Source organism: Manis pentadactyla, chromosome 13 (genome assembly GCF_030020395.1).
Source record: "Manis pentadactyla isolate mManPen7 chromosome 13, mManPen7.hap1, whole genome shotgun sequence".
NCBI classification, from domain to species: domain Eukaryota; kingdom Metazoa; phylum Chordata; class Mammalia; order Pholidota; family Manidae; genus Manis; species Manis pentadactyla.
The window spans coordinates 34,791,562-34,814,002 of NC_080031.1; the positions used below are offsets into that span (position 1 = coordinate 34,791,562).

The 22,441-nt window shown below is 40.9% G+C and overlaps 1 protein-coding gene across 1 annotated transcript in view; it reads right to left on the bottom strand.

The window, feature by feature from the left end:
• Positions 1–17,357, bottom strand: part of SLC35F2 (solute carrier family 35 member F2) — a 100,880-nt gene extending 83,523 nt beyond the window's left edge. The window contains exon 1 of the mRNA XM_036902673.2: positions 17,107–17,357. Coding sequence (XP_036758568.2) covers positions 17,107–17,177 — 71 coding nt within the window. The 5' untranslated portion in view covers positions 17,178–17,357. The remainder of the gene's footprint in view (positions 1–17,106) is intronic.
• Between the last annotated feature and the right edge of the window lie 5,084 nt (positions 17,358–22,441).

Consider the following 22,441-nt stretch of genomic DNA (forward strand, 5'->3'; position numbering starts at 1 on the left):
GGAGAGTGCCAATCTTCTTGATAAAGATTTCAAAGTCAAATCATAAATATGCTCACTGATCTGCAGAAAAGTATTAAAGATTTCAGGGAGGACTTCAACAAAGAGACACAAGAGCTGAAAAAGAGCCACTCACAGCTGAAGAATACAGTAACTGAAATTAAATATACAATGGAGGGAATGGGTAATAGATTGCTGAAAGGAGAGGAGACAATGAGATGGAAATTATAAAATAGGAACACAACAAAACTGAGGAAAAGACAGAAAACAAGATCTCTAGGAATGACAGAATGATAAGAGAATTGTGTGACCAATCCAAATAAAAAAATATTTGCATTCTAGGGGTACCAGATGGAGAAGAGAGAGACAAAGGGATAGAGAGTCTCTGAGGAAATAATTATTGAAAACTTACCCAATCTGGAGAAGGAAATAGACACTCAGGTCATGGAAGCCCAGAGAGCCCCTAACAAAAGGAACCCCAAGAAGACAAGACATATAGTAATTAAAATGGCAAAAATTAGGGCAAGGAGAGTATTGAAAGCAGCCAAAAAGAAAAGACTACTTATAAGGGAAACCCCACCATGCTAACAGCTGTCTTCTCAGCAGAAACTTTCCAGGACAGAAGGGAGGGGCATTAAATATTTAATGTACTGACACAGAAGAACCTTCAACTAAGAATCCTCCACCTATGAAGATTATCATTCAAATTTGAAGCAGAAATAGGGGGAGGAGTCAAGATGGTGGCATGAGTAGGGCAGTGGATATCTCCTCCCAAACCCATACATATTTTTGAAAATACAACAAATACAACTATTCCTAAAAGAGAGACCAGAAGATACAGCACAACAGCCTGGCTACATCTACATCTGTGAGAACTCAGCACCTCACAAAGGGGGTAAGATACAAGCCGTGGCCTGGCAGGACCCAAGTGCCACCCCCACCCCAGCTCCCCAGCAGGAGAAGGCAGGAGTCAGAGCAGGGAGGGACAGGGAGCCCAGGACTGCTAAATACCCAGGCCTAGTCATCCGCTCTAGGAGCGCAGACACACAGTGCATTGTGTGCTGGATATTAGGGAAATGGAACGGTAAAATCTGCGAGTGGGTCCCCGCAGCTGGCGCCCCTGGGATAAAAGAAAAGTGAGTGCTTTTTGAAAGTCTTAAAGGGACAGGGGTCTCACAGCTGGATGGAAGTGTCCCGGCACACTCAGCTCAGCAGCTGGGAATCGCAGGAAACTCTGGGCACCCTAACCCTCTGGGAGGCAGTGCAGCTCTGGGGCTCCTCACGGCAATAAAAAGCCTCCCATCCATTCCCCCTCCTGTGCGGCCCCACAATAGCAAGGGAGCAACCTGAGAGTGGCCACACCCACAACAATGGCATGGAACCTCCTCTGCAGCCACCCAGGCCAGACTCAGAGGCCCTGTCGGCACACAGCTGCCCAGCACAAGCCACTAGGTGTCGCCGTTCTCGCAGGAGAGGAAGGCGACAAGCAAATTTGAAGCAGAAATAAAACAATTTCCAGATAAATGAAGGGTTGGGGAATTTATAAACACTAAACCAGCATTACAGGATATGTTAAAGGGACTGCTGTAGATGGAAATGCTCCTAAGGCTAAATAGTTTTCACCACTGAAAATAAACCCACAGTAAACATAACCAATTAATTACCAAGCAAGTACAAAATTAAAACAAAAGTAGCAAATCCTACCATAAGAAAAATCAGGCAAGAGATACAAAAACAGTGTAGATTATGACATCTAATACATAAAGTGTAGAAAAGGAAGAAGAAAAAAGTACTTTTAGATTGTTTAAAATTGAGCAATCAACAACTTCATACAGACTGTTATATAGTCAGGAAACTATCTTTGAAGCTATAGTAATGACAGATCTAAAGCCTATAATAGACACACAAAAATTTAAAAAGAGAAATCCAACCATAACACTAAATAAAACCATTAAATAACAAGAGGATTTTAAAAGAGGAAGAAAGGAACAGAGAGGAGCTTTAAAAACAACCAGAAAACAATAAAATGGCAATAAGTACATTACCTATCAATAATTACCTTAAATGTAAATGGACTGAATGCACCAATCAAAAGACATAGAGTGGCCTAAAGGATAAGAAAACAAGACCCATCTATATGCTGCCTACAGGAGACTCATTGCAAACCCAAAGATATGATATGCACAGACTAAAAGTGAAGGGATGGAAAAAGGTATTTCAGGCAAACAATACAGAGAAAAAAGCAGGAGTTGCAGTACTTGTACCAGAAAAAACAGATTTCAAAACAAAGAAAGTAACAAGAGACAAAGAAGGACATTACATAATGACTGACGGGTCAGTCCAACAAGATATAGCCATTATAAATATCTATGCACTCAACCTAAGAGCAACTAAATATGTGAAACAATTACTAACAGAATTAAAGAGGGAAATAGAATGCAATGCACTTATTTCAGGAGACTTTAACACACCACTCACATCAATAGATCAACCAGACAGAAAACAAATAAGGAAACAGAGGCACTGAATAACACATGAAACCAGACAGACTTAACAGATATCTGTAGAACACACCCTCAAAAGCAGGATACACATTTTTTGTAAGTGTACATGGAATATTCTCCAGAATAGATCACATACTAGGCCACAAAAAGAGCCTCAAGAAATTTAAAAAGATTTAAATTGTATCAAGCAGCTTCCCTGGAAACAAGGAATTAACTATACAGAGAAAGCAAAAAAGCCTACAAACACATGGAGGTTAAATAGCATGCTTATAAAAAATCAACAGATCAGTGAAAAAATTAAAACAGATGTCAGGCAATACCTGGAGACAAAGGAAAATAAAAATTCAACAGTTAAAAATTTGTGGGATGCTGCAAAAGCAGTACTAAGAGGAAATTACATAGAAATACAGGCCTTCCTCAAAGAACAAGAGCAGTCCCAGTCCAAATTCACAATTAAACTAGAAAAAGGAGAACAAATGAAACCCAAAGTTACTAAAAGGAGGGATGTAATAAAGATCAGAGTAAAAAATAATAAATAATATAGAGAAGAATAAAATAGAAAAAATTAATGAAACCAAGAGCTAGTTCTTTGAGAAAATAAACAAAATAGATAAACCCCTAGCAAGACTTAGCGAGAAGAAAAGAGACAGTAAAAAAATTAAAATCAGAAACAAAGAAGGAATAGTACCAACAGATAGCACAGAAATACAAATTATTAGAGAATGCTATGAGAAATTATATGCCAATTAGTTGGGAACTTAGAAGAAATGGACCACTTCCTAGAAAAATACCAACATCCAAGACTGACCCAGGAAGAAACAGAAAATTTGAACAGACCAATAATCAGCAATGATTGGCAATCAAAAAATTCCCCAAACAAAAATCCAGGTCCAGATGGATTGAGAGCAGAATTCTACCAAACATTTAAAGAAATAATATACATCCTTCTTAAAGCATTCCAAAAAATAGAATAGGTGGGAATAGTTCCAAATTCATTCTATGAAGCCAGCATCACTCTAATACAAAAAACCAGGCAGAGATACCACAGAAAAGAAAATTACAGACCAATATCCCTGATGAACATATATGCAAAAATCCTCAATAAAATATTAGCAAACCAAATTCAAAAATGTTTCAGCAGGATCATCCATCAAGACCAAGTGAGATTTATTCCAGGGACAAAAGGATGGTGCAATATTTGTAAATCAATCACTGTCATACATCACATAAACAAAAAGGAGGTTAAAACTACATGATCGCAAAAATGAACAAGTGATCAAAAAATGAACAAAAAATATCAAGCTGAAAAGCTTCTGTACAGAAAAGGACACCATCAATAGAACAAAAAGGTATCCTACAGTATGGGAGAATATATTCATAAATGACAGTTCCGATAAAGGCTTGAGATCCAAAATATATAAAGAGCTCACACACCTCAACAAACAAAAAGCAAATAATCCAATTAAAAAATGGGCAGAGGAGCTGAATAGACAGTTCTCCAAAGAAGAAATTCAGATGGCCAACAGACACATGAAAAGATGCTCGACATCGCTTGTCATCAGAGAAATGCAAATTAAAACCACAATGAGATATCACCTCACACCAGGAAGGATCGCCACCATCCAAAAGACAAACAACAACAAATGTTGGCAAGGTTGTGGAGAAAGGGGAACCCTCCTACACTGCTGGTGGGAATGTAAATTAGTTCAACTATTGTGGAAAGCAGTATGAAGGTTCCTCAAAATGCTTAAAATAGAAATACCATTTGACCCAGGAATTCCACTTCTAGGAACTTACCCTAAGAATGCAGCACTCCAGTTTGAAAAAGACACATGCACCCCTATGTTTATCGCTGCACTATTTACAATAGCCAAGAAATGGAAGCAACCTAAATGTCCATCAGTAGATGAATGGATAAAGAAGATGTGGTACATACACACAATGGAATATTATTCAGCCATAAGAAGAAAACAAATCCTACCATTTGCAACAACATGGATGGAGCTAGAGGGTATTATGCTCGGTGGAATAAGCCAGGTGGAGAAAGACAAGTACCAAATGATTTCACTCATATGTGGAGTATAAGAGCAAAGAAAAACTGAAGGAACAAAACAGCAGCAGAATCACAGAACCCACGAATGGACTAACAGTTACCAAAGGGAAAGGGACTGGGGAGGATGGGTGGGAAGGGAGGGATAAGGGTGGGGAAAAAAGAAAGGGGGCATTACAATTAGCTTGTATAATGTGGGTGGGGGAGGTACGGGGCAGGCTCTACAACACAGAGAAGACAAGTAGTGGTTTTACAGCATCTTACTATGCTGATGGACAGTGACTGTGAAGGGGTATGTGGGGGGGACTTGGTGAAGGGGGGAGCAGAACAATAATGTTCTGCATGTAATTGTCGATTAATGATACCAAAGAAAAGTGTGTTACAAAAAAAAAAAAACTACATGATCATCCCAATAGATGCTGAAGAAGCATTTTACAAAATTCAACACCAATTAATGACAAAAACTCTCAACAAAATGGCCATAGAGGGTACATACCTCTACATAATACAGGCCATATATGAGAAACCAACAGCTAACATCATACTCAATGGTAAAAAGCTGAAATCCTTTCCTCTAAGATCAGGAACAAGACAAGGATGTCAACTCTCAACACTTTTATTCAACAAAGTACTGGATGTCGTAGTCACAGCAATCACACAACACAGGGATAAAAGGCATCTAAATTGTTAAGGAAGAAGTTAAAACTGTCACTATTTGCAGAAAACCCTAAAGACTCCACCAAAATAAAGAAAAAATAACTGGATTCTGCAAACTTGAAGGATATGAAATTAATACACAGAAAAAACCTGTTGCATTCCTATATACTAAGGATGAACTAGCAGAAAGAGAAATTAAGAGAAACAGCTCCATTTAAGATTGCATCAAAAGGAATAAAATACCTATGAATAAACCTAATGAACAAAGTGAAAGACCTATACTCTGAAAACTTTAAGACACTTACAACAGAAATTAAAGGAGACATAAAAAAGTGGAAATCTATCCCATGCTCATGGATAGAAAGAATTAATATTGTCAAAATGAACATCCTGCCCAAAACAAATTACAGATTCAATGCAATCCCTACCAAAATTTCAACAGCATTTTTCAATGAACTAGAACAAATAGTTCTAAAATTCATATGGAACCACAAAAGACTCTGAATAGCCAAAGCAATCCTGAGAAAGAAGAACAAAGCTGGGGGAATAATGTCCCAGACTTCAAACTGTACTACAAAGCTACAGTAATCAAAACAATATGGTACTGGTGCAAGAACAGGCTCATAGATCAATGGAAAAGAATAGAGAGCCCAGATATAAACCCATGCACATATGGTCAATTAATATATGATAAAGGAGCCATTAATAAACAATGGGGAAAAGACAGCCTCTTCAATAACTGGTGTTGGCAAAACTGGACAGCTACGTGAAGAGAATGAAACTGAATTACTGTTAACTCCATACATAAAAGTAAACTCAAAATGGATCAAAGAACTGAATGTAAGACATGAAACCATAAAACCCTTAGAAGAAAACATAGGCAAAAACTTGAATGTGGCATATAAGCAATTGTTTCTTGGACACATCTCCTCAGACAAGGGAAACAAAATAAAAATGAACAAGTGAGACTACACCAAACTAAAAAGCTTCTGTACAGCAAAGGACACCATCAACAGAACAAAAAGGCAACCTACAGTTGGAGAATATATTTGTAAGTGATTTCTACAATAAGGGGTTAACATCCAAAATATATAAAGAGGTCATATGCCTCAACACCAAAAAATGAATAACTTGATTAAAAAATTGGTGGAGACAATCACAATATAGTTTGGTCATGGGGACAGTAGCACGGCATGGAGAATAGAGTCAATGTTCTGTAACATATTTCTACTTTGATAGATAGTAACCACACTAGAGGAGGAGAGGATTTGATAATGTGGGTAACTGTTAAACCACTGCGTTGTATATTTGAAACCAACATAAGATTGTACATTTCACTAAAAAAAAAAAAATCTGGGGGGAAAATGGGCAGAGAACCTGAACAGACATTTCTCCAAAGAAGAAATACAGATGGCCAAAAGGAACATGAAAAGATGTTCCACATCACTAATCATCAGGGAAATGTAAACCAAAACCATGAAATATCACCTCACACCAGTCAGAATGGCCACTGTCCAAAAGATAAGGAATAACAAGTATTGGCAAGGATGTGGAAAAATGGGAACTCTCCTACACTGTTGGTGGGAATGTCAATGGGTGCAGCCACTGTGGAAAGCAATATAGAGGTTCCTCAATAAACTAAAAATAGAAATACCATTCAACCCAGTAATTCCACTTCTAGGAATTTACCCAAGGAAAACAAAAATCCTGATTCAAAGAGATATATGCACCCCTATGTTTACTGCTGCATTATTCACCATAGCCAAGATGTGGAAGCAACCTAAGTGTCTATCGACAGATGAATGAATAAAGATGATGTGGTGCATGTGCACAATTCAACAAGGAAAAAAGAAGTCCTGCCATTTTCAAAAACACAGATTGATCCAAAGGGTATTATGCTCAGTGAAATAAGCCAGGCAGAGAAAGACAAATGCCATATGATTTCACTTATTTGTGGGCTATTAATACAAAGCAAAACAGAATGAACAGAACAGCAGTAGACTCGCAGACACTTGAGAAGTAACTGGTGGTTACCATGGGGGACAGTTTCGGGTGATAGATTGGGAGTATTATGGGGATAAAAGGGCACAAAAATTCACAGTCATAATGTAGGTTGGTCATGAGAATAATAGTACAGCATGGAAAATACAGTTAATGATTCTGTAACATGTTCCTATGTTGACAGTAGCTGTACTAGTGGAGGTGAGGATTTAATATAGGTAATGATTGAAACACTGTGTTGTATACTTGAAAGTATATAAGATTGTATATCAATGATACTTCAAATTTTCAAAAAGAGTTGTCTTGAGAACATAAGCTAAATCCTATTCATCTTTCTCGCCCAGAGACAATAGAACATCATAAATGCTCACAGTTTGGTGAATAAAAGAATGAATGAACACATGCCCTACACTTGCTATAAAAAGAATGTGATAAAATCTATGCCCTCAAAAAGCTTACCATATATTTGATGGGAAAAGGATAAATATGTGAAAAATGAAGATTTTTGCTACAGATATAAAGATAACCATTTGTAACTCCAGGGGGAAAACCCCAGGGCAAAATACCTATGAAACTGAAATCAGTCAAAGGGAGAAATAAAGTTGGGAGAAACCCATTTATTGCTTACAAGCAGTCATCCACTTCTGCTCTCCCCCTCGTGACTGGGCTGCAGAAGAGGCCCCACCCAACCTCTCAGGTCCAGATATGTTCTTCCTTGCCCTTGTAATTACCTACTGATATGGAGATGGACTATTTCTCTCCACCCCTTGTAAACACCTATCAATATGGAGATGCACTAAGGCCAGAAGAGACATTCTGGAAATACTGCAATTTTACCCACAGCCCAGCTGTCCTGAAATGTTGCTTTACAAACTACTTGTTCCCCATCTTCCTCAATGGCTCGTGTGTGAGAAAACTGGAGCATTGTAACCAGACTAACATACAATAGCAATAAAATCATGATAATCCCCAAGCCAAAGGATTCATCTAGGTTCAGAGTCCTATGAAGACTAAGTCCATAGCTAGCCCATTCCACAGGCAGTCAGTAGCTGAACAGGTAGGGAGGTCAGAGCAATCATCTTAGGGAAGCTGCAGCCAGGGGGTGGGTCTCAACAAACTTTTATTGAATGAGCAATTTGATATTTTTTGGTATCATTAATATAAACTAACATGAACAAAAATACTGTTACTAGAATCCCCCCATTACCAACTCCCGACCACATACCCCATTACAGTCACAGCCCATCAGCATAATAAGATGCTATAGAATCACTACTTGTCTTCCCTGTGCTATACAGCCTCCCACGTGCCCCCCCTAAATTATGTGTGCTAATCATAATGCTCCTTTTCCCCCCTTCCCACCCATCCTCCCCGGTCCCTTTCCCTTTGGTAACTGTTACTCCATTCTTGAGTTCTGTGAGTCGACTGCTGTTTTGTTCCTTCAGTTTTTGCTTTGCTCTTATACTCCGCAAATTAGTGAAATTATTTGATACTTGTCTTTCTCTGCCTGACTGATTTCACTGAGCATAATACCCTCTAGCCCCATCCATGTTGCTGCAAATGCTAGGATTTGTTTTCTTCTTATGGCTGAATAATATTCCAGTGTGTGTATGTAACACATCTTCTTAATCCATTCATCTACTGATGGACACTTAGGTTGCTTCCATTTCTTGGCTATTGTAAATGGTGCTGTGATAAACATAGGGGTGCATATGTCTTTTTAAAGCTGGGCTGCTGCATTCTTAGGGTAAATTCCTAGGAGTGGAATTCCTGGATCAAATGATATTTCTATTTTTAGTTTTTTGAGGAATCTCCATACCCACTGAGCTTTCCACAATAGTTGAACTAATTTACATTTCCACCAGCAGTGTAGGAGGGTTCTCCTTTCTCCACATCCTTGCCAACATTTTTTTTTGTCTTTTCGATGGTGGCCATCCTAACTGGTGTGAAGTGATATCTCATTGTGGTTTTAATTTGCATTTCTCTGATGACAAGTGATGTGGAGCATCTTTTCATGTGCCTGTTGGCCATCTGAATTTCTTCTTTGGAGAAATATCTGTTCAGATCCTCTGCCCATTTTTTAATTAGATTATTTGCTTTCTGTTTGTTGAGGTGCATGAGCTCTTTGTATATTTTGGATGTCAACCCCTTATCGTATATGTCATTTATGAATATATTCTCCCATACTGTAGGATGCCTTTTTGTTCTACTGATGGTCCTCTTTGCTGTACAGAAGCTTTGTAATTTGATACAGTCCCACTTGTTCATTTTTGCTTTTGTTTCCCTTGCCCAGGGAGATATATTCGTGAAGAAGTTGTTCATGTTTACATTCAAGAGAGTTTTGTATATATTTTCTTCTAAGAGTTTTATGGTTTCATGACTTACATTCAGGTCTTTGATCCATTTTGAGTTTACTTTCGTGTATGGAGTTACTAATCCAGTTTCATTCTCTTACATGTAGCTGTCCAGTTTTGCCAACACCAGTTGTTGAAGAGGCTGTCATTTTCCCGTTGCATATCCATGGCTCTTGTATAGTATATTAATTGACCATATATGTTTGGCTTAATATCGGGACTCTATTCTGTTCCACTGGTCTATGGGTCTGTTCTTGTACCACTACCAAATTGTCTTTATTACTGTGGCTTTATAGTAGAGATTGAAGTTGGGAAGCAAGATCTCTCCCCTGCTTTATTCTTCCTTCTCAGGATTGCTTTGGCTATTAGGGGTCTTTTGTCATTCCATATGAATTTTATAATTATTTCTTCCAGTTTGTTGAAGAATACTGTCAGTATTTTGAAAGGGGTTGCATCGAATCTGTAGATTGTTTTAGGCAGGATGGCCATTTTGACAGTATTAATTCTTCCTACCCAAGAGCATGGGATGAATTTCCCTTTATTAGTGTCTCTTTAATTTCTCTTAAGAGTGTCTTGTAGTTTATAGGGTATAAGTCTTTCACTTCCTTGGTTAGGTTTATTCCTAGGTATTTCATTCTTTTGATGCAATTGTGAATGGAATTGTTTTCCTGGTTTCTCTTTCCGCTAGTTCATCTCTAGTGTATAGGAATGCAACAGATTTCTCTATATTAATTTTGTATCCTGCAACTTTGCTGAATTCAGATGTTAGTTCTAGTAGTTTTGGAGTGGATTCTTTATGGTTTTTAATGTACAATATCATGTTATCTGCAAAAAGTGACAGTTTGACTTCTTCCTTACCAATCTGGATGCCTTTTATTTCTTTGTGTTGTCTGATTGCTATGTCTAGGACCTCCAGTACTATGTTGAATAAAGGTGGGGAGAGTGAGCATCCTTGTCTTGTTCCTGACCTTAGGGGAAAAGCTTTCAGCTTCTCACTGTTAAGTATGATGTGGCTGTGGGTTTGTCATATATGGCCTTTATTATGTTGAGGTACTACTTGCCCTCTATACCCATTTTGTTGAGAGTTTTTATAATGAATGGATGTGGAATTTTGTTGAATGCTTTTTCAGCATCTATGGAGATGATCATGTGGTTTTTTCCTCCTTTTTGTTGATGTCATGGATGATGTTCATGGATTTTCTAATGTGTACCATCCTTGCATCCCTGAGATGAATCCCACTTGATCATGATGTATGATCCTCTTGATGTATTTTTGAATTCAGTTTGCTAATATTTTGTTGAGTATTTTTGCATCTATTTTCCTCAGGGATATTGGTCTGTAGTTTTCTGTTTTTGTGTTATCTTTGCCTGGTTTCGATATTAGAGTGATGCCAGCTTCATAGAATGAGTTTGGAAGTATTCCCTCCTCTTCTATTTTTTGTAAAACTTTAAGGAGAATGGGTATTATGTCTTCTCTAAATGTCTGATAAAATTCAGCGGTGAATCCATGTGGTCCAGGGTTTTGTTCTTGGGTAGTTTTTTGATTACCAATTCAATTTCTTTGCTGGTAATTGTTCTGTTCAGATTTTCTGCTTCTTCATGGGTCAGTCTTGGAAGGTTCTATTTTTCCAGAAAGTTGTCCATTTCTTCTATGTTATCCAGTTTGTTTCCACACAGATTCTCATAGTATTGTCTAATAATTCTTTGTATTTCTGTGGTGTCCATCATGATTTTTCCTTTCTCATTTCTGATTCTGTTGATGTGTGTAGATTCTTTTTCTTTTAGTAAGTCTGGCTAGGGGTTCATCTATTTTGTTTATTGTCTCAAAGAAACAGGTCTTGGTTTCATTGAATTTTTTCTATTGTTTTATTCTTCTCAATTTTATTTATTTCTTCTCTGATCTTTATTATGTCCCCCCTTCTGGTCTCTTTGGGCCTCATTTGTTCTTTTTCCAATTTCAATAATTCTTAATTTAAACTATTCATTTGGGATTTTTCTTCTTTCTTTAAACAGGCCTGGATTGCTATATACTTTCCTCTTAGAACTGCCTTTGCTGCATCCCACAGAAGTTGGGGAATTGTGCTGTTGTTTTCATTTGTCTCCACATACTGCTTGATCTCTGCTTTAATTTGGTCCTTGATCCACTGATTATTTAGGAGCATGTTGTTAAGCCTCCATGTGTTTGTGAGCCTTTTTGTTTTCTCTGTACAATTTATTTCTAGTTTTATACCTTTGTGATATGAGAACTTGGTTGGTACAATTTCAATCTTTTTGGATTTACCGAGGCTCTTTTTGTGGCCTAGTATGTGGTCTATTCTGGAAAATGTTCCATGTGCTCTTGAGAGGCATGTGTATCCAGCTGCTTTTGGGTGGAGAGTTCTGTAGATGTCCATTGGGTCCATCTGTTCTAGTGCGTTGTTCAGTGCCTCTGTGTCCTTACTAATTTTCTGTCTGGTGTATCTGTCCTTTGTAGTGAATGGTGTGTTAAAATCTCCTAAAATGAATGCATTGAATTCTATTTCCTCCTTTAATTATTAGTAGTTGTTTCACATACGTAGGTGCTCCTGTGTTGGGTGCATAGATATTTATAATGTTTATATCCTCTTGTTGGAGTGACCCCTTTATCATTATGCAATGTCCTTCTTTATCTCTTGTTACTTTCTTTGTTTTGAAGTCTATTTTGTCTCATACAAGTACTGCAATACCTGCTTTCGTCTCCCTACTTTTTGCATGAAATACCTTTTGCCATCCCTTCACTTTTAGTTTGTGTATGTCTTTGGGTTTGAAATGAGTCTCTTGTAAGCAGCATATAGATGGGTCTTGCTTTTCTATCATTCTATTACTCTGTGTCTTTTGATTGGTGCATCCAGTCCATTTAAATTTAGGGTGATTATTGATATGTACTTATTGTCAGCACAGACTTTGGATTCATGGTTACCAAAGGTTCAAGGGAGGCTTCTCTACTATCTAACCATCTAACTTAACTCACTTATTATGCAATTTTAAACACAGTCTGATGATTCTTTATTTCTCTCCTTTCTTTTTCTTCCTCCTCTACTCTTTATATGTTAGGTGTTTTGTTCTCTTTATGTTTCCCTTGACTGATTTTGAGGATAGCTGATTTTATTTTGCCTTTAGTTAGTATTTGGTTGGTCTATTTTCTTTGCTGTGGTTTTATTTTCTCTAGTGGCTGCTATTTAGCCTTAGGCCTACTTCCATCTAGAGCAGTCCCTTTAAGATACATTTTAGAGATGGTTTGTGGGAGGTAAATTCCCTCAACTTTTGCCTATCTGGGAATTGTTTAATCCCTCCTTCAAGTTTAAATGATAGTCTTGCTGGATACAGTATTCTTGGTTTGAGGCCCTTCTGTTTGATTGAATTGAATATATCATGCCATTCCTTTCTGGCCTGTAACATTTCTGCTGAGAAGTCTGATGATAGCCTGATGGGTTTTCCTTTGTAGATTACCTTTTTTTTCTCTCTGGGTGCTTTTAATACTCTATCCTTGTCTTTGATCTTTGCCATTTTAATTTTTATATGTCTTGGTGTTGTCCTCCTTTGGTCCCTTGTGTTGGGAGATCTGTGGACTTCCATGGTCTGAGAGACTATTTTCTTCCCCAGATTGAGGATGTTTTCAGCAATTATTTCCTCAAAGACACTTTCTATCCCTTTTTCTCTCTTCTTCTTCTCGTATGCCTATAAAGCGAATATTGTTCCATTTAGATTGGTCACACCGTTCTCTTAATATTCTTTCATTCCTAGAAATCCTTTCTCTCTCTCTGCCTCAGCTTCTCTGTGTTCCTGTTCTCTAATTTCTATTCCATTAACAGTCTCTTCCATCTCATCCCATCTGCTCTTAAATCCTTCCATTGTTTCATTTCTGTTATCTCCCTCCTGAATTCATCCCTTAGCTCTTGAATATTTCTCTGTAGCTCCATCAGCATGCTTATGACTTTTATTTTGAATTCTTTTTCAGGAAGATTGGTGATTTCAGCCTCACCAAGCCCTCTCTGGTGTTTGAGGGATTTTGGACTGAACAAGGTTTTTCTGCTTTTTCATAATGATGGGAGTGATCACCCACAAGTGGCACATGTGTTAGCTGGGAGACTAAGTCCCTTCCTGCTTGCTGGTTATCTTGCCTGTCTCTAATGTCTGTGCCAGATAACCACCCACAGGGAGCAGCCTCTGGGTTAATCCCTTAAATTGCCATGGGTGGGGTGGCATTTGAGATGGCCTAGGGCAATGGTGGGGGTTGCAGGCCAGCAGTGTGTGTTCTGCCACAAGAGCAAAGACCCTTTGTGCCTCCCAGTCTCCACGCCCATCTCCACTGTCTGTGCCAGTCAACTGCACGCAGGGAGCAGCCTCTGGGTTAATCCCCTGAGCTGCCTTGGGCAGGGCAGCTCTTGGGATGGCGTAGGGCACTGGTGGGGGTTGCAGGCAAGCAGCGCATGTTCTGCCCTAAGAACAAAGACCCTTTGTGCCTCCCTGACTCTGCACTGGTCTCCACTGCCTGTGCTGGTCAACCACATTTGGATTGCAGTCTCTGGGTCTGGGCCAGTTAGCCACATGCAGGGAAAAGCCTCTGTGTTAAACCGTGTGGTTGCTGTAGGCGAGGCTGCTCTCCAGCTGTTCTGCAGCAATGGCAGGTCAGCTGGTTTGCTTGCAGTGCTGGTGAGGGGGAAGGAACAGCAGGCTGCTTATCGCCCTGAGGGGCTTTGGAGCTGCGATGCCACCCAGGGGATTAGGGCACCTGAAGTTCCTTAAAGTTCCCAGCCTGCTGGGCTGAGTGTGCCAGGACAATTTTGCCCACCTGTTAAACCCTTGTCCCTTTAAAACTTTTAAAGTGCCTGCTTTTCTTTTGTCCCAGGGCAGCTGGCTGTGGGAACCTGTTCACAGTCTCAATCTTGGACCTTGCTTTTCTGCTCCTCCAATTTCCAGTGCGTGATGCAGTGTGTGTCTGTGCCCCCAGGGCAGACCACCAGGGCTGGTTATTTAGCAGTCCTGTGCTTCCACTCCCTCCCCACTCTGATTCCCTTCCTCCAGCCAGTGAGCTGGGGTTGGAGGAGTGCTCGGGTCCCACTGGGTCACGGCTTTGTATCCTACGCTTTCCTGTGATATGGTGGGCTCTCGCAGATGTAGCCTGGTTCGTGTACTGTATCTTCCAGTCATTCTTAGGAATAGTTGTATTTGCTGTATTTTCAAAATATATATGATTTGGGGAGGAGATTTCTGCTACCCTACTCATGTCGCCATCTTGAGAATCCTCCTGATCTGATATTTTTAAGCATCTGTCCACTAGGGAGGCAGGTTTATCAGGACTTGGGATTACCTAGAATATACATCTCTCACAATGAAAACAGAATCAAGTTTAGGCCCCAATTCTTGCTACTTTTTAGTGAAAGAAGCAGGAAGGAGTTGTGTGGTTGCAAACTATCCCTCTGTAACCTATCCAATGGTGATAACACATCCATTCATCACCCTCTCTCCATCCCCCATGGCTTCCTGTCATAACTGGGGATTCACAGAGCTAAACTCAAAATGCAGAGATGAATTTTAACACTGAGAGTGTAAAATATTGAGTAGAAGGCATATTGGGTATCTGGTAAACTGCATTTTCTGATTGTTGGCTCAGACAAGAAGAAACTGCAAACCAGAATCCAAGTCTGGATGTTTGCTAGAGATAGGACTGAAAACCTTAATGAACAAAAGAGCTGTGTCCAGCCCAAGACCCTCAGAATAAAGATCAATAAAGGGAAGTGTTCAGGGAGTGTGGCAGAATGGAAAGGAAGCTTCAAGAACTTTGGCATCCCTCATTCATTCATCCATTCATTTATGTGCTAAGGGCTTTGGGAGGTACAAATTGAAAAAGACTTGATTTCTGCTGTTCAGGACTCCATCCATCAGGAATGTAAAATACCCATAAATAGCTATCAGACAAGGAAGAAAATAAAAATCCATAAGGGAGGTACAAAAAAGGTGTCTTCTGAGACAGAAGAAATCTCATATTTAGGAAGCTATTAGATACTGTTGATTGTAAAACATACCAGGATTTTGAAAACATTTGAACATCAGGAGATTAAAAAAATCATTGCTAATCCTTGTTACCTCTTGCTAAACTGATCTGCCCCATTCTCAGGGTGGCTGGAATCTCCTGGAGCAAAGCCATGTCTTCCCAGAACCCAGGAATGGAGGGCTGGTAGTGGGTGACAACTAGCCTGTGCAGGATAGTATTACAGTCCAGGCTGTCTCCCCAGTCCTGAGCAGACAGCCACTTAATCCTCACAGTATCCCTGCAAGGTTGGTACTATTGTTATCTCCATTTTACACATAAGAAAACTGGGAGAAGTTAGGTGACTTGCTCAAAGTCACTCAGCTTGTAAGTGGCACCAAAAGGATTTGAGTCCAGAATCTGTGCCCTTAGCCATTATACTACACTGCCTCCCAGCTGAGAACTTCTGACTAAATTTATCAAGACACATACAACTGGAGGATACAAGATAATTTTTGGCCAACTTTGCCCTTTAAACACAGGCATCTACTTGAAACTATGATTATTTACATGACAAATGCATACACCATTACTGATCTAGTTTTGAAAACGGTATGGCTTCTCAGGACATAGTTTTCACAATCTTTAAAGGGAAATTCACTTTTTTACTCTGAAAAAAAAAAATTAATGCATTACATGCGAGTGGCCAAAAGGTGCAATTTAGACTGGGGCTTGCAAACACCACCCCTTATAGGTCATCTCATAGCCTTGGGCAAAGTGCTTAGTCTTCTTTGTTTCTCTATCTGCAAAGGGGTCTAACAGCACCATTGCATAAGGTGTAAGGATTAGATGATATCGGTAGAGACTGCTAAGCACAGTACTTGACACTGAAAGCTCAGTAATGTTGGCTTTCGTTATTCAGTCCTTCATTATCTGTCCAGCAACACAGAAAGGCTTTCCCCGTCCCAGAGTCGCTGCCAATCCCATGAGCACTTTTCTATTTGCCACAGAGCACAGTGATACAATAAGCAGGTTTCCCCGGACTGGGAGGTGGCTATGTCGCCTTGCTCAGGCCCCGGAACGAGGCAGGCTCCGGACTACCTCCGGGCAGCACCACAAATCTTAACCCAGATTTCTCACTTGGGTGAACTCATCGGTTAGTGGAAGATCACCAGCCCAGTCTGACCCGCCGGGCAGCATCAGGAATGCGGGCGCCGGCGCCGGAGAAAGGAGCTCCCCCACCTGCCAAGCCGGAGGGTGGGCACCCCTCCTTCCCAGCATCCCTGGGGACTTTGTTCCCTCCCGGCTTAGAAGACCACCGGGGACGGACCTAACAGTGAATTTCCTAACAGGGTGAATTTCCCCCAAATCGCCATAAACACAGTCCCACGATCTCTAAGAGGGGGCCGAGGGAGGAGCACGAAGCTCTGCACAAAGCCAGGTGAAGACCAACATGCCTGGCGCACAGGTTGCGCCGCCAGAACCGGCCCCCGCGTCCGCGCGGCCGCCACCTCCCCGCAGCTCCCGGGCGGCGGGCGCCTCGGCCCCACTCACCAGGTGCAGAGTTTGCCTGTGGCCCTGCGCAGCAGGCTGGTCACGGCCCCCGCCGGCGCCGCTGCCTCCATGGGGGCCCCTACGGTCCGGCGCCCGGAATGCCGCGAAGTGCCGGGCTCGGAAGACGGGAGGCGGCGCTTGTGCGGCCGGCGGGGGCTCGGCCCGGCCCTGAGCCCGCTCGCCTACGTCCCGCTCGCTCCTCCGCCGGCTCCTTCTGCGGCAAATCATTAACTGTCAAGCCCCTGGGGCCAGGCAATGCATTTGCAGATTAGAACCTGGCACCTCCGGGGGAGCAGGAGAAAGGGCACTTTGCTGTTTTATGCCCTGGCAGTCGGGCCTCAGCTTGGGCGACACCCAGTATGCATTTCAGGTTTTTATGGTTCCTTATTTAAAATCAGTAAGTGAGGTGATAAGAAGTTATGCCAGCGCGCCCTAACCTTAGAGGCAGTGGTTTAGCAATTACCTGAATTTTGCTAACTGGAAGGGTCTGGCTGACCCCTCCCATAAGCTCCCAGTCTCCCCACTCTGACTAAATTATAAAAGATGTTTCCCATCTGAAAGAACCGAAGGTGCTTTAGTTCTGTTTCTTTTCCTGGCAAAATGTAAAATCCTAAAAGGATCCTAGAACCGTGTATTTCTACTGTGTCTCATTCCTCATGGGTGTGTTGGGTTTGCCTTTCAGTTTTCAGAGGTGCTGACGAAGGGGATGGTGCCAAGCCCTGGCGCCCAGCCAGCATGCCCAGGAAGGCCATGCCCTCCGACGCTTGGGGATGCTAGCCCTTCACGTGAGAGACTAGGAACTGGGGTTGAAAAGCTCCTGACTCCCACTGACAGAAGGATGTCGGAGGGTCTTGTAGACCCCTGCTTCCTGAAAGGAGATGGGGAAGAGAAATCAAAAGATGCTGGGAACTTTTTTTTGCTGATACCTCCTTTCCTGGTCTAGGTGGGAGGAGAGGGAGGATGTGAGGAAAGGAGGATGTGAGGAAAGAGTAAAATAAACTTAAATTCAAACGAGTTGCAGTTGGTGGGAAGAATCTAAGAAAGGAAACAGATTTTGAAAAAGGAAATGTAGCTTTAGGAACTCCGATTTAGCAACTATGGGAACCCCAAAGTTTAAGTGGAATGGTTTTGATTTCTAATTGTTGGAGATGGATAAAAAACTGAAAACTAAGAACATGATCATCCACAGAGAAATGACTGGATATCTTGGTTAAAGCCACATCATGAAACATTATGAGGACATGAAAAAGAATGGGAAAGACCTAGACCAGCACCCGGAAGGATTTCTCTAGCAATTTCTGGAAATCGAAAGATGCAGAGACAAAAGTTAAGTATAATCCCATTTTGGTGACACAAACAGACCATTACATTTTGCACATTGACAATGTTAAATTTACCTGAACTCTGTGCTCTTGGACAATAATGATGGCTAAGAAAACTCCCACCCTTTTGTGCTCTTAGAAGTGGAATACTACAAAGAAATATCCTTCCTCATAGGGCCCAGAGATGTACCAGAGGAAGGCCAGAGAAAGACCCTCCAAGTTTGCATCCTTTGCCTCATAAATGATTGGCCGAACTGGTTGTCTCCCCTGACCAATCAGAACAAACTGCCTGATAACCAAACTAGTTAAATTCCTCTTCTTCCTCCAAGGCTAGGAAGTTTGACTCACCTCAGCCCCAGCCAGCAGGTAACCCCTCTTTAGTGGGCCCCTCTGAGGATAGCTTGCCTCTGGGTAAAACCTTCTCTGATCCACTATGCAATCAAGCCATCCTTTCTTTCTACTACCCCCTCCTTCTATTGCAAAAAAACCACCACCATGTCAATAATCCTTGCAAATAAAGTGTCTCCTTACCTAAATCAGATTTGTTTTTTATTAGACCACATGCATGTGATTTTTGAGCATGGAAAAAAGTGTAGGATACATGTCAAAACAAGTAACCTTAAAGTTAAGGGTTGCAGAAAGAAGAAAAAGAAAACTGTGCTTAGAAAAAATAAACTCTAGCTTGTATGATACACTCCCTTTTACATAAAAGTGTGTGTTTTATATAAAGATATGAGATTAAAAGATGGGTTTAGATGTGTGGAAGGCTAAACAATCTCCCCCCTTTAAAAAATACCCAGTTCCTAATACCTAGGACCTAAGAATGTTGCCTTCTTTAGCATATATCTTGAGATGGGAGATTTTCCTGAGTTACCTGGTGGGCTGTAATGTAATCACATGTGTCCTTACAAGAGGGAAACAGGGAATTGACAACAGCAGAGCAGGTGGAACCATGATGGAAGCAGAATTTGGAGTGGTGGGCCTTGAAGACAGATGAGGTGCCACAGCCAAAGAAAAGGGGCAGTGTTAGAAACCTTAAAGCCCCAAGAAGACAGTAGCCTTAACTGCAGCCAAGTAAAACAGATTTCAGACTTCTGACCTCCAAGACTGTCACAGAACATTTGTTTCATTTTAAGCCACTAAAAGTTGTTACAGCAGCCAGAGGAAACAAATGCAGGTGTACATACACTAACTTGTAGAGACTTTAATACACTGTCAAGTGAAAAAAGCAAGTTGCAGAATTGCAGAATATTTGAATGATTCCATTTTAGCAAAACCACTGACTAAATATCATTGTGTACATATACATCTATATGCATATATTTCTGCTTGCTCATATTTATATCAGCTAGAAGGATGTGGAAGAAAACACTAGAGGATACTTACTGATTAAAGTCATGGGGGTGTTGAGAAGTGGAAAAGAGAAGTGGCCTTATATGTTTTCATTTCGTGCTCTTACTAAGGACACATACTACTTCTGCAATTGAAAAATATTCAATAAAGATATTTTTCAGTAGTCATGCTAATACTCATTTGAAGTGTGTTAGGCTCGACATACCACCCCCACAGGAAAATGGGGCCAGGAAATATAGCCAACCACTGATAGGGATTCTACAGTCATGGACAAAGGTCTATGTAATTTCCAAACAGAATATCCTCCTCAGAAATTAGCAGTAGTACTATTGCTCTAGCACTGCTCCAAAATGAGCTCATCCCCTCTTGAGGTTTATTGATCTGTCTACATTATTTTGACACCAGGATTAATATATCAAGTGGATCTGTAGGCACCAGTCCAGAAGGTTTTGTCAAAGGAAATTTCCTGAAAAAAATTATTTAGGTTTAGAGATTTTCCACATAATGACCATACTTCTTACAAGTACCAAAAAACAGCTACCATTTATTAGCACCTACTGTGTGCCAGATACTTTATATACATTTTCAACCCTGTTCCAGTTATCTACTGTATGTATCAAATCACCCCAAATCTTGGTGGTTTCAAACAACAATCATTTTATTATCTCTTGTGGTTTCTGTGGGTCAGAAATTTAGAAGGTCTGGGCCAGGCAGTTCTGGCTCAAGACCTCCCATGCAGTTGCAGTCAGAAGGTGTCTGAAACTAGAAGGTGGGACACGCGATGGGGTGAGCAGATGTAAGGGCTAGAACATCTAGGGGCTGGCCAGCATGTCTCTCTCCACTTTATTCTGCATGGTCTTTTGTGGGTTACTATGGGCTTCCTCAGAGCCTGGTGACTTGAGGGTAGTTGGTCTGCTTACGTGGGAACTTGCTCCTTACTCCGCCAAACCCCCACCAAGCAAGTGTCCTGAGAGAAAAATGCCAAAACATTGTCAATGGCCTCCAGCCAAAGACCTCCAAGAATATATAATGGGTAGTTAAGAAGCTGAATTTGTTACTCCTTGCAGTGAGGGAGAACAAACCCCACGGGAGAATCACTGGCTGCCTCAGTAAGAGGATGTTAGGAAGAACTTATTGTAGGACTTGGGCTTTGGTTGAATGATTTGAGGGAGGATGCAAGGAAGCAGGGATTCACTCTGGACTGAATGCTGTCAGATTGGATGCAATTCTAACTGGTATCTCAGTAAATCTTGTCTATACAGAGGACAGACTAGGATGAGGAAAACTGCAACAGATGACGAAGTAGCAGTCATTTTAACCAAGAGAGGAGTGTTGGTGTTTTGTGGGTAGCAGAGTGACCTTTGTTTTTGCTTAGATAAAATTATGAACTGGCCTTGCTTTGCCTTATTTTATCGCAGTCCCAGAGTAGTCTTGTCTGAGGATGGTATTGTATGAGATTATTTATGTCCACTCCCAAATTTTCATCTCCAGGTCAGGCTTCCCCTGAGCTCCAGATTCATAAATCTAACTGCTCACTTGACATTTCAAGGAAGAAATCCAAAAGGCATCTCAAACACAACCCAAACAAAACTCTTTGTTTCCTCCATTTTCTGCTTCTTTCCCATTCACTCCCACCCCAACTATCAGTTCTCTAGCTAAGAATCTAAGAATCATACTTGATTCCTCCTTTTCTCTTATACTCCCTATTCAGTCCTATAGCCAATCTTCGATTTCTTTTTCCAGAATTTATCTTAAAACAACTCACTTTTCTCTACCACCACTGCTCCAGGCCAAACCACCAGAGCCTCTGCTAGACCACTGTAGTAGACTCCTTTACCTTCTTACTCTATTCTTGCCTCTGTATACAATTCATTACCCAAAATGCCTATGAAATAAGGTCACTCTACTGCTTACAAGTCCTCAATGCTGCCTGTTATATTTGGAATAAAATGTAGGCTCCTTATTCCGGCTTACCTATCTCTTCAACTTGTACATGGTGCCCCTCTTTCTATTCCTCAAACTCCAAGCCTGTCTCATTTCCTGTGCCTGGAGTAATCTGCCTCCAGATTATTGGAGCATAATCTCTGCATAGTCTCAGTCCAGTGTCACCTGTTCAAAGCCTTGCTTAACATAAAGTAATCCATTGTCTCCCAATCTTTATCAAACTGATAAATCTTTATCATAGAAAATCCTATGGGTTGAACTGTGTCTTCCCAAACTTCATGTGTTTAAATAGACCAGGGGCTGAGGGGGCACTAGGTGAACTAGGAAGGCAGGGACACCCCGGTTGGCCCAAAGAACAGGGCATCAGGCCAAAGAGGATTATTCATGAGGCTTAAAATCTAATACAAATGGCTCTGCTAGTTTTCTGACTTGCTTAGGGTCTGTGACCCCTTTCCTTTTCCTGATTTCTCCCTTTTAGAATGCAGAATACCTGCCCTATGCCTGTCCCACATTGTATTTTGAAAGCAGATAACTTGTCTGCTTTTACAGGTTCACATCTGGAGAGGAATTTTGCTTCAGACTGAGTCATACCCTGGGTCTCACCGATAACTGATTAAGGTGATAGGTTTTCAGACTTGGAGTTGATCTGAGTGGGTTAAGACTTTTGGAGCTGTTGGGATATGGTACATTTTTTTTTTTTGCATGGGACAAGTACA